This window comes from Artemia franciscana, unplaced genomic scaffold, assembly GCF_032884065.1.
Source record: "Artemia franciscana unplaced genomic scaffold, ASM3288406v1 PGA_scaffold_67, whole genome shotgun sequence".
NCBI classification, from domain to species: Eukaryota; Metazoa; Arthropoda; class Branchiopoda; order Anostraca; family Artemiidae; genus Artemia; species Artemia franciscana.
The window spans coordinates 508,251-521,052 of NW_027062705.1; the positions used below are offsets into that span (position 1 = coordinate 508,251).

General features: G+C 33.5%; 1 protein-coding gene across 1 annotated transcript in view; it reads left to right on the forward strand.

The window, feature by feature from the left end:
• The first annotated feature begins 11,618 nt into the window (after positions 1–11,618).
• The window catches only part of LOC136042108 (glycine receptor subunit alpha-4-like), a 151,411-nt gene continuing 150,227 nt past the window's right edge, over positions 11,619–12,802 (forward strand). The window contains exon 1 of the mRNA XM_065727004.1: positions 11,619–11,875. Within this exon, the coding sequence (XP_065583076.1) occupies positions 11,754–11,875 (122 nt within the window). The 5' untranslated portion in view covers positions 11,619–11,753. The remainder of the gene's footprint in view (positions 11,876–12,802) is intronic.

Sequence of the window (12,802 nt, forward strand, 5' to 3'; positions counted from 1 at the left end):
TCAGCATTATTCGAATGTATTTTCCCGTGTAAATTTTGCTGTACATCGCCGCTACACAATGCTTCCATCTACATGCCTTCATGCCCAAGTGAAACGAAAGCATGTACCTCCTGTGTGTGTTACTGATACTGTTAATTCGATCAAGTGGCTGAAATCGTGTTCGGTCGACATTGATGGCATTAGTGTTTGACATTTATGTAAAGATTCCTCGGATTTGATGAGTCATTTGTAGTTACTTTGTCAAATCTGCATTTGTTCGTCACTATTCCCTGACAGCTTTCTGTGTGGGACTGTAACTTCGATTTTAATAAGAGGGAAACATCCAAATAATTGTGATTCCTACAGGCCAATAACTGTTGCGTGTAATATAAGTAAAGTTTTTGAGTATGTACTTCTCCCGTCTATTATTGATTTTGTTAAATATGATGCCAGTCAGTTTGGATTAAAAAAAGGACTTGGATGCCAACATGCACATAGGGGCATTACTGTTCTCCTCAAAGACACGCATACTCAAGTTCAGTCATTACACATTATTTGTGCATTGGGCATTCCTAAAGCTTTTGACACTATTGTCCATTCACAAGCTTTTCTGTGCAATGCATCAGCTTGGTATTAACATTTCAATGATATCTGGGCTACGTTTTTAGTATTCTAATTCATATGTGAGACTGAAATCTAATGGCCTTATATTCGGGAATATACCAGTCAAATGAGGGGTCAGACAAGGACGCGTCCTTTCACCTTATATTTTTAATGCTTGTATTGCCAGTGTTCTGACTAAGATCCAATCAATTTGTTTTTTTGGGTATAGTGACATTTCTTGCTTAGCATACGCCGATGACCTCCTTTTAATTAGTCGCTGTAAGAGCGCACTTGAGCGTAATGTCCGCCTGGCTGGATCATTGTTCAAAGATATTGGCCTTTCTTTAAATATTGCCAAGTGTGAATTATTACAATAATAATGATTAATCATAATCAATAATAATGATTCACTCTCTGAATTCCGGAAATTTGTTATATCTAGAGTGAATATTTTGAAGTTTCTTGGTATATCTGTTTACGATGCACTTGCTAGCACCTGGAGGAAGTTTTTAATTGATACTAGAGATTGAGTTAAGATTTGGCTATGCAAAAATTGTTGCAAATCGTGGTCGTTTTAGGAGACGTGAATTGGCTAAGCTGTATTCTAGTTTTGCAACCATGCCGTTTTGTCTGCGTCCTATTTTTACAAAGATTAAATTTAAGCAAATGAGGGTTAATTATTTTCGATATTGTAAATTTCTTTTGTACCTACCCAGATCGGTTGGAAACAGACGTCTTGTAGATCATTACGGAGCTACCAAAATTTTGTGTTCGCTGGAGAATTTGCAGACCAATATTGGCGCTGACGCGTGTTTCCGTTTTGGTGCGCACCTTGGTCTCATCCGGATTTTTCATTGAGTGGTTTTCATTTGTTGTTTGTTGTATTTTCTTTATTTGTTTTTCTTTCATACTCCACTATCTTAAACTTATACGGTGGGTTACAAATAAATCGTTATATATATATATATATATATATATATATATATATATATATATATATATATATATATATATATATATATATATATATATATATATATATATATATATATATATATAAATAAGTTGCCTGTGTGTGTGTGTGTGTCTGTCGAGTGACGTCATGTTTGTGTGTCGACTGACGTCATGTTTGTCGACTGACGAAATTACAGACCGGGACATCGGGACACAAATGACGACCAGGACACCGGGATATAGGGAATATAAATGACGACTGGTACACTCAAAGAGAAAGCGACCGGGACACAAGGAATGTTCGATTAGCAATCACCATCAACAAAGCACCGGAAAACAAATAACGACCGGGACACAGGGAATATAAATGACGACCAGGACATAAGTAAAAAAAACTAAAAACAACTATAAAGAAAAAAACTAAAAACTAATAAAAAAACTAAAAAAGCTAAAAAAACTAAAAAACTAAAAAAGAAAATAAAATAAAAAAAAACTGAAAAATAAAGGAGAAAAACAAAACTAAAAAAAAAATAAAAATAGAAAAAAACTAAAAAGGTAAAAACTACAAAAAAACTAAAAAGAAAAAGAAAAAAAAACTAAAAAAACTAAAAAGTAAAAAAAAAATTAAAAACAAAAAAAAGGGGAAAAACACAAAAATTTATTTCATCATATACCAATTCAAAAATGAATGTATATACAGACCGAGACACCGGGACACAAATGACGACCGGGACACAGGGAATATAAATGACGACTGGGACACAGGGACACAACTACAACGGGGACGCCGGGAGGCACAGGGGGATATATAAATGACGACGGGGACACAGGGAATGTTCGATTACCAATCACCATCAACAAAGCTCAAGAGCAATCATTAGAATCATGAGGTATAACTAAAAAATACTAAAAAAAGGTAAAAAACTAAAAACTAAAAAAAAGGCCAATTCAAAAACGAATGTATATACAGACCGGGAAACCGGGACACAAGGAATATAAATGACGACCGGGACACTCAAAGAGAAATTACAGACTGGGAAACCGGGACACAAATGACGACCGGGACACAGGGAATGTAAATGAAGACCGGGACACAGGGACACAACTACAACGGGGACGTCGGGGGGCACAGGGGGATATATAAATGACGACGGCGACACAGGGAATGGTCGATTAGCAATCACCATCAACAAAGCTCAAGGGGCAATCATTAGAATCATGAGGTATAGATCTGGATACGTATTGTTTTCCCATGGACAATTATATGTTGCATGTTCAAGAGTCGGTAAACCTGACAATCTATTTATATGCACAGACAATGGGACAGCGAAGAATGTTGTATATTCGCAAGTTTTACGTAGTTAAAAACATATACATATTTATATATATATATATATATATATATATATATATATATATATATATCTATATATATATTTATATATATATATATATATATATATATATATATATATATATATATATATATATATATATATATATATATATATATATATATATATATATATATATATATATATATATATATATATATATATATATATATATATATATATATATATATATATATATCTATATTCACAGGTGGGACACAGGGACACAACTACAATGGGGCGTAACTAATATCGCGCGTAACGACTTGCGCGCGCAGGGGGGTTTGGGGGGGGGGCGAAGCGCCCCCACCAGCGCGCCACCCCAACAGTTAGTATATATATGTATATATATATATATGTATATAATATATATATATATATATATATATATATATATATATATATATATATGTATATAATATATATATATATATATATATATATATATATATATATATATATATATATATATATATATATATATATATATATATATATATATATATATATATATATATATATATATATATATATATATATATATATATATATATATATATATAAATAACTGTACCAGCATAAAATGCTTGCCAGGCCAGGAGTGTAGCTACAGTATAATTATTTGGGAGGGGCTAAGAAGGGGTACTGCTGAAGTAGGTGCTATTCAAGCCATAGTGAAGAAAAGTAACTATTTAATAAACACACTACTCGGTGAATTTAAAATCATTACGCAATACCTTATAAGCAATAAACGCACTTTAAACAATCACAAATATAAGTACTGGCGTTTGACTTCAACAAAGATTGTCAGTAATGGGCTGCGGTAGACGACAGTGATACAGCTTAAACGAGCTTTCGGGTGGGTGAAGTCGAATGTCGTGTACACTCGGCTTTTATCAGCCAGATTCACCATTAATGCTGCAGTACATATCCCCATTCATTCCCCCCTTGGCATCGTTGTAACAGAAAACCTATGTTAATTGACAATTGCCAGGGATGTCCATTGGAAGGGAGAATTGACTCCTCGAGTTCAAAAATTACCTTCCCCTTTGTATCTTTGTTTAAAAAAAAACGAATTCTGTAAAAACTACACAAAAGTCATTCGTGTAAATTGGGGTATAGGGGAGTATACATTTCCGGAGGGGGATTACACCGAATATTGTTTTTATGCCTAAAATTTCCTTGACATGCAAAGCTCTGTCTCCTAGTGCTGCACGATAAAACTGATAACAATATAAAAAGAAAAATGCTTGGTACCGTTAATACCTCAAAAATCTTCTACCCCACAAACGACGCCCACAAACGACGTCGTTGCCCCACAAACGACGCTGGTGTTGTGTGAAGTGCGACAAATTTCAGTCATAATTTATGTCTTTTTAGAGCTGGTTAAAAGACATATAATTAGAAAAGCGTAAATAGCAAGAAGTCAGCATGGTATTATGCGAAGAGGCAATTCTAAATTTATGGATTACTATGGGAACCTGAAACGCAAGGAATAGGAAGTTATATATGCTTATTAGGCATTTCAATAAGGAATAAGAGAATTTGGAGCTATATTGGTTTTTCAGTTAAATGCTGGAAATAAAAATTAAAACAATTTAATTATTCCTGGTGCTGATCCCTTTCTTCCAAAGTCCAAAGTCCATGTCCAAACTACAACCAATTCGACGTAAATAAAATCCATTAAGCTTAGAGTTACCTAATAAAAGCTCTCTGCCTTAGAAGATATACTTAATTTTCAAAAAAGGAGGAAAGTATTCCGAAAAAGGTAAATTCATCAGCTGATGTATATAAGTTTGGCATATAAGAGAACTGTATTGTAGAAGTTTTGACCATTACGAACAAAACGTGAATTTTTGGATTATTTTTTAGAAACATAGCGATGGATGCTTGTTTATTTGCTAGTTTTGTTTTATCCCTCGACTGACAACACCGAACCAATGGTTTGGTGTTGTCAGTTTATTAGAAATAAAATTGAACGTTCTTCAGTCCATTTTAATTACCAGAAAAGTAGGTTAAAAAAGTAGGTTTTCTACCATTTTAAGCGCAAAAAAACTCGTTTGTCCAAAGAGTGCTAATAACATCGATTAACAATTCTGAGATGCCGATCAAAATAAATTTATCCAGAAATTACATGTTGAGCTTTGCAGTTATATAGATAGTAATACCTCACTCTTGCGCATTTGTAATAGAAACTAATCTTTAGTCCTTCTTGAATTCCAGGAATGTTCTTTTTATACACCTGTAGTAGTGGTGCTGGGGAAGGAGGGTGAGAGAAACCCCCCGCATTGCGATAATCTTTTTCTACTTATTATAAAAGGTAATATTTACGTGCCTATCGGTACGGAGATGGGAAAGTCAAGGAGAATTAACATGAGCATTTGAAGTTATCGGAGAAAGAGACTTTCTAAAGAGACTGATTGATTTTGAGATATGACGGAATGATTTTAAGAGGACGAGTTTTTGTAAGTACCATCAGGATTTACATCAATTTTAACTGATAATTAAATAAAAAAAAACAAGTTTTTTAACTGAAAGTAAGGAGCGACATTAAAACTTAAAACGAAAAGAAATTACTCCGTATATGAAAGGGGGTTTTCCTCCTCAGCGCCTCGCTCTTTCGGCTAAAGTTTGACTCTTTCTCTTAACTCTACTTCTTAAAACAGTAGAAAACTTTAGCGTAAAGAGCGGGGTGCTGAGTAGGAAAAGCCCTTTTCATAGATGGAGTAATTTCTCTTCGTTTTAAGTTTTAATGTCGCTCCTTACTTTCAGTTAAAAAACTTGTTTTTTTATTTAATTTCTGGACGTTTTTGAATTAACGCATGTTTCGATTTAGGCTCTCCACACATAAATAATTAAAAATAAATTTGCATATTATTTTTTTTGGCTAAATGGCTTTCTCATAGTTTTAATCGGAAGATTTTGAGAAAAAAGGAGAGAGGGAGGAAGCCTAGTTGCCCTCCAGTTTTTTGATTACTTAAAAAGGCAACTAGAACTTTTAATTTTTTTACGAACATTTTCATAAGTAAAAAAATGTACGTAATTTACGAATTAACTTACGTAGCGAACTATACGCTAACGAAGCGTATATGAAGGAGTTCACCTCTCAAAAAAAAATCTCGCTCTTTACACTAAAGCTTAAATTCTGTCCTAATTCCTTAAGACTAACCCTTGAATCACAAAGGCCGTAGGATAAATAGTTGAAATTACTAAAAATACTTTAGCGTAAAGAGCGAGGTATTGCGAGGAGGTAAACCCCTCATATGCGCAATAATCTCGGTTCATTTTAAGTTTTAATGCTGCTCCTCACTTTCAGTAGAAAAAAACTTTTCATAATTATTTTTTCATTGTTATTTTGAAATAATACTAAAAAATACTGCACCCCCTTCATTGAAAGTCTCTTCCCCCATGAGAAGTTTTACCATGGAAAGATCCTCCCACGTAACCCCCCTCAACTCTCCCTCCCAAACCTAAAAAATTCCCATGAAAACGTCCGTACACTTCCCAGTAGCCATTACTATATGTAAACACAGGTCAAAGTTTGTAACTTGCAACCCCTCCCACGGGGACTGCGGGGGAGTAAGTCGTCCCCAAAGACATAGTTATTAGGTTTTTCGACTATGGTGAATAAAATGGCTAACTCAGAATTTTGATCCGGTGACTTTGGGGAAAAATGAGTGTGGGAGGGGGCCTAGGTGCCTCCCAATTTTGTTGGTCACTTAAAAAGGGCACAAATTTTAATTTCCGTTAGAATGAGCCCTCTCGCGACATTCTAGGACCACTGGTCGATAAGATCACCCCTGGGAAAAAAACAACAAAAAAACAAATAAACACGCATCCGTGATTTGTCTTCTGGCAAAAATGCGAAATTCCACATTTTTGTAGATAGGAGCTTGAAACTTCTACAATAGGATTCTCTAATACGCTGAATCTGATGGTGTGATTTTCGTTAAGATTATATGACTTTTAGGGGGTGTTTTTCTTTATTTTCTAAAACGAGGCAAATTATCTCAGGCTCGTAGCTTTTGATAGGTAAGACTAATCTTGACGAAAGTTATATATTTAAAATCAGCATTAAAATGCGATTTTTTATGTAACTATTGGTATCAAAATTCCATTTTTTAGAGTTTCGGTTACTATTGAGCCGGGTCGCTCCTTACTACAGTTCGTTAGCACGAACTGTTTGAGAAGACCAAAAGTCTCACAGAATATCCATCTATACAAACAAAATACTCATTTTCATCCAACCAAAATTCTTTAGTAGTAATATTAACAAGGACCTTTTACCAAAGTAACTATTCACCACTAATTTTTTAGGTATATTAAAATTTTATCCAAAATTGATATTGAAAATTTAAACGTATTAAGTTACTAATCAGCATACAATCTTTAAAAGCAACTAACCGGGGATTTAAGGGACCGGTCCTTCAAATTATATCTTGGTTAGGCCTGGGTATGATTTGGAAAATAATTAGAAATTAGATAAAAAAAGAGTTTTCAAATGAAAGCAAGGAATGGATTGAAGACTACTGAAGGGGGTCGCCCCCTCCTTTGCTCCTTACTCTTTAATGAGAAGTTTTGCTCTTTTCAAATTTTTTAAGGAAATTTGCAAATAGAAAGATAAGATTTTTCAAAGCACTAAAAAATTTTTGTATAATGACCAAGGGGCTGAGAAGGGGGCAGTCCCCCTACAGAGTAATTTTGTATTTGTTTTAAGTTTTAAACTTGCTCCGTACTTTAGTGGAAAACTTTTTCTATTTGTTTAATTACATTTCATAAAACTGTAAAGTTTTATGAAATCAATACTTTTGGTAACGCAAAAAAAACGATCAATATTTCAATGATCTTTATTTGGATTTTGACGGGTAATCAAATAGTTCGTGGTAACGAAATGTAAGGAGCGACCCAGCTCAACAGTAATTGAAACTTTAAAAAACGGAATTTTAATGCCAATAGATATATAAAAAAATTGCTTATTATGCTGATTCTAAATATATAAGCTTCATTAAGTTTAGTTTTACCCATCAAAAGCTACGAGCCTGCGAAAATTTGTCTGATTCTCGAAAAAGGGGAAAAGACCGCCTCCTAGCTATAGAATTTAAATGAAAATCATATCATCGGATTCAACGTGTCAAAAAGCCTCTACTGTAGAAGTTTCAAGCTCATATCTGTAAAAATGTGGAATTTTGTAATTTTTGCCAGAAGAAAGATCACGGATGCGTGTTTATTTGTTTCTTTGTTGTTTTTTTTTTCAGGGGTGATCGTATCAACCCAGCAGACCTAAAACTTCGAGAAAGGGCTCATTATAACGGAAATGAAAAGTACTAGTGCACTCTTTAAGGGTCGAAAAATCGGACGGCAACTAGGCCCCCTCCCACGCCACTTTTTTCCCAAAGTCTTCTGATCAAAATTTTGAGATAGCTTTTTTCTTCAACATAATTGAAAGGCCCAATAACTATGTCTTTAGAGATAAAATAACCCCCCCCCCCCTGGGGAAAGGTTATTCAGTTATGAAATTTAACGATTGTTTTATTTGTTAGTGGGGAGTATGCATACATTCTTCGGATTTGGGGGGGGGACGAATTTTCTGCTGGAATGATTTTGGGAGAATTTTTCATGGAGCGAGAAGTTTCTAGGGGTTGAACTTTTCAGGGGACGTTCTACACTGGGTGAATTTGCCAGAATCCCTATACGAAATTTCTTTATATGTCTTGCTTTCTCTTTACTATTTCAATTTTAGGTGTGGAGATGCTAAGGTGAATTTTCGCCAGGATTGAAGGGCCCAGAAGATATTTCTGTGGGAATGGGTATTTTTCAGTGGAAGAGGAACCAGGTGTCCTGGCGCTGTTTAATAAACGGTCAGAAATTAAATTTAAATAAAACAAGTTTTTTCAACTGAAAGTAAGGAACAACATTAAAACTTAAAACAAATATAAATTATTACGTATACGAGGAGTTTGCCCCCTCTTCAATACCTCGCTCCTTACACTAAGGTTTAAATTTTGTCCCAATTATCTAAAAACAACTCCTAAACGCAAGTGTACTTTCATTAGAACAATTAGTATTTTTTTACAATGCCGAAAAATTGCAGCACGAGGAGCGAGGTGTTGGGGAGGGGGGAAACTCCTTCATATACGTAACAATTTCTGTTCATTTTAAATTTAAATGTTGCTTTTTTACTTTCAGTTGAAAAAAAAATGTTTGTTTTTTTTATTTAATGAAGCTTAGAGACAAAAATATTTCTAAAGGCAATGGAAATAGTATGTCAATTAAAATAAAGATATATTAAAATGGAAAAAGTAATTAATAAAAAAAAATACACAAAAGAATAGCATACTTGCAAAACTAAGATATTAACTCCAAGCATTAGGTTCTGTTGAGCAATGCCGAAGCGTTGGACGGATATTTTTTTACAATATCGACAGTTATGAACTTGGTTATAAAATACTAAAATATTTGATGCCTTTAGACTCAATTGCTTATAAAAAGTAACGCATTATCAAAGTAGTTTGTTTAAAGTAAAACATTAAAACTAAAATCAAGAAAATCGAATAAAATTTTTAATCCAATATTTATAATCTAATTTTGAATACCGAAAACCAATATATTCGGCACCTTTATACTTCATAACTGTAAAAATTTAAATCTTTTTCAAAGTGACAACTAGATAAATAAAATCACTCCTGGAGAAAAAAAAATGATTATATAAAAAACGTGTCCGTTCAGGGGAAAATTGCCAAAATTCTCAGCATTCCGTTCAGGAGAAATATTTCTGATTATAGTGGCTCATGGATGCTCTTGCAATGCAAGCAAAAATTGACGGCATATTTTTTTTTAAAGAAATTTACCATTATTAACTTGTTTTCCTTGTGTTTTCTAAAGTTATACAAACTTTCTTGTGCACTAATAACTGCACTAGTCAATTATAAATAAACACATATTTGGGATCACCATAAAAAGCTGATTCTTTGATTTAATATTATCAATAGTTAGGCTCTTATGCTATCGTTATTCACAAGGATCGTTATTTACTTAACATTCATTACTATGAAGAAATTGATTTTATTGCGTTACTCCAACCAAATCAAATAGAAAACATGTTTGTGGAAAAATGAAAAGGGGTCACTCAGACACAAAGCAGAGCTTAAATTTTTCCTTATTAACGGTTGAAATCCATTCCCTTATTCTGCTTTTTTTCCCTTTGGTTTCCTTATAATTACTATATAATCCCAAATTTCAAGGGGTCGTGCCCCCACTAACGATTCCCATGATCATCTTTGGAATAATGGTTTGCGAATTTTACAGTTGGAGAGTACAGGGGGTAGTAGCTCTGCTTCATATTTGAGAGAGCCTTTGGTAAAGCAGCTCGTAGTAACAAACTGTGAGTAAAGAGTAGCTCGTCGATTAAAACCAACATTCAAGAAAAATTTCAAGTAACCATATGCATTTACAAAATCTGTTATTTATTCGTACCAGTTCTGACTGCATCCGTTTTGATTTTCATCATTGAAAGCTCTTATCATATGAAAATTTGTGTAATCTTAGAAACAGGAAGTAGTCGCCCCCAAAATGGGATACGATCCTGATGGTAACTAAGCAATGAAACTTAAAACGTACAGAAGACCCAGAGGAGCTATCTTGGAAATGGAAACTTTCTTTTTCTTATGAAACGGATTAATATTAATGAATGAATAAATTGAGAGAATATATGAATAATCCATTCGAAAAGTTAACAAATCAAATTAGCTCTTTTTTTCGAAGCCTTACTGTGCAAAATGTAAATTTTAAATTTGAAGAGTCGGGTCTAAGGGATCTCAACCCGCATGTTAGCCCTCCTGTTAGCTGTCAGCCCTCCTGTTACATTGAAGGATAGCCTTGGGATACTAAGATAAACAGAAATTGAATATAAAAATATTTTTTTTTCGAAAGTAAAGAAAATAAAAGCAAATAAGTAAAGAGTGATGTGAAAATTAAAACAAAAAGTAACTGTTCCATATGCGAAAGGATTGTCACCTCCTGAACCCCTTTTCCTTACTCTAAAGATTCACTTTTTACCCCAGTTTTTTTTTTAGCAGCAAGTGCTCTATTAAAATGGATGTGGAATTTGTTTAAAAGCTGTCTTTCAAAACACTATTAAACTTTAGCCAAAAGAACAGAGGGTTGAGGAGCGTGTAGTCCTCTTAAGATATGGAATAGTTTGTGTTTATTTTAAGTTTTAATGTAGCCCTTTACTTTCATTTGCGAAAACTTGATTTTTATATTTAATATATATAGCGTCCTTTTTTTCTGCGTTTAAGCTAAGTTCTTAATTTCGTTATTTTTTTTTACATTTTCTTTTTTACAGTTGATACTGGCTTCCAGATGCAAATTGGATATATTTGATCTTTCAGTATTATTTTTGTATCAATAAATTTCTTGCTTGCATTTAATATCTTATTAAAAAAATTACCCGTTTCTTGTATATGTTTATTTCGTCTTGAATGTTAATGGAAAGGCTGTGTGGTCTGAAAAATTTCTATACAGCTAATCAAATAAGTGTAAGGTTGCGTGTTGCGCTTTCATTAGCGTAGATAAGCCTTGGTAAGCGTAATACTAATCACAGAGCTTCTCAAAGCTTACTACTCATATTTACCTTGATAACAACAATTTATTTTCCGACTTTGGATTCTGCTTAGTTTTGGGCTTTGCTCTTGCGCCCCAATGGAGCTAATAGCTAAGATTTTCCCTGGCCAGGTCTTTTCATCCCCTAGGATCTGTCAGTTAGCATTTACCTATGACTGGTACAAATACTCAGCGTAGATATGTCAAACCGTAAGGACATGGATGTTTAGAAAGCTTGAGGCAATGTGCTTCAAAACACGTGCAGTTATGAAATTAGTGATTGTTTTGGCCCTCCTTGTTTGCAATTACCCTAGGATATCTTATGCTCTTGGAAAAGTAACACGGTAAAAAAAGCTGTTTTTATTATATTTTTATAATATCTAGTTTTTACACTAAGTTTAATATTTCTTGTAAAAAGGAGCACTGGGACTTTCCATTTATATCTTAACTTGAAAGGAGAATTTTATTCTTAAATTAATGAAGGACTTGATTTCATTTTCGCCTGGGATTAATTTGAGGAATGCAACCTACAATAAAAAACGGTTTAGTTTTAGGAAGATACTTGCCAAGATAGATACTTTTAGAAAAATATATCTCTTTCGGGCATAGTTGGGTTCATCAAAGATCCCTATACTTTAAGAAAATAATAAACGACCCACGCAAGGGCTCCCATCACATTACGAGTCTTCATCAGCAAAACATCAACTTTTTGTCCATTTCCTTATTGCTGAAGTAAAAAAAGGAATAATCTACTTAAGATTACAGTCCTTAAGATTATAGTTAAGATCTACTTAAGATTACGTCCACAGCCACTCCGTAGCTCACCCTCCTCTTGCAGTAAAACTAAACTTATGCTGCATTGAGAGTATGATTATTGTCTTTAATTTAATGAAATTAAAGAAGGTAAAAATAATTTCTCATCTATTGACCATCTAAAAATTTTATTTGAAAATCGTTGTATTTCGTCAAATATTGCTGTTGAGATGCTATTATTTGGATTGTATTAAGAAAAGTCATTGTAAGTCATAGGGCTTAAAAGTTGTCATGCATAATTTGTCGGAGCTTTCTATGTATAACAAATAATTGTTAAAATTTCTTAAAACCTCGAGAAAGTCTTGACGAAAATTTCCTGTGCGTAACACTAAGACATGTAGGAAGTATTCGTGCAAGCGAAATGCCTAATTCGAATTTACCAAAAAATTGACTAATAAGTACAACCAGAATTAACAAAACAGTAAATTGGCAATTTTCATAAGACTACCAGTAACTAA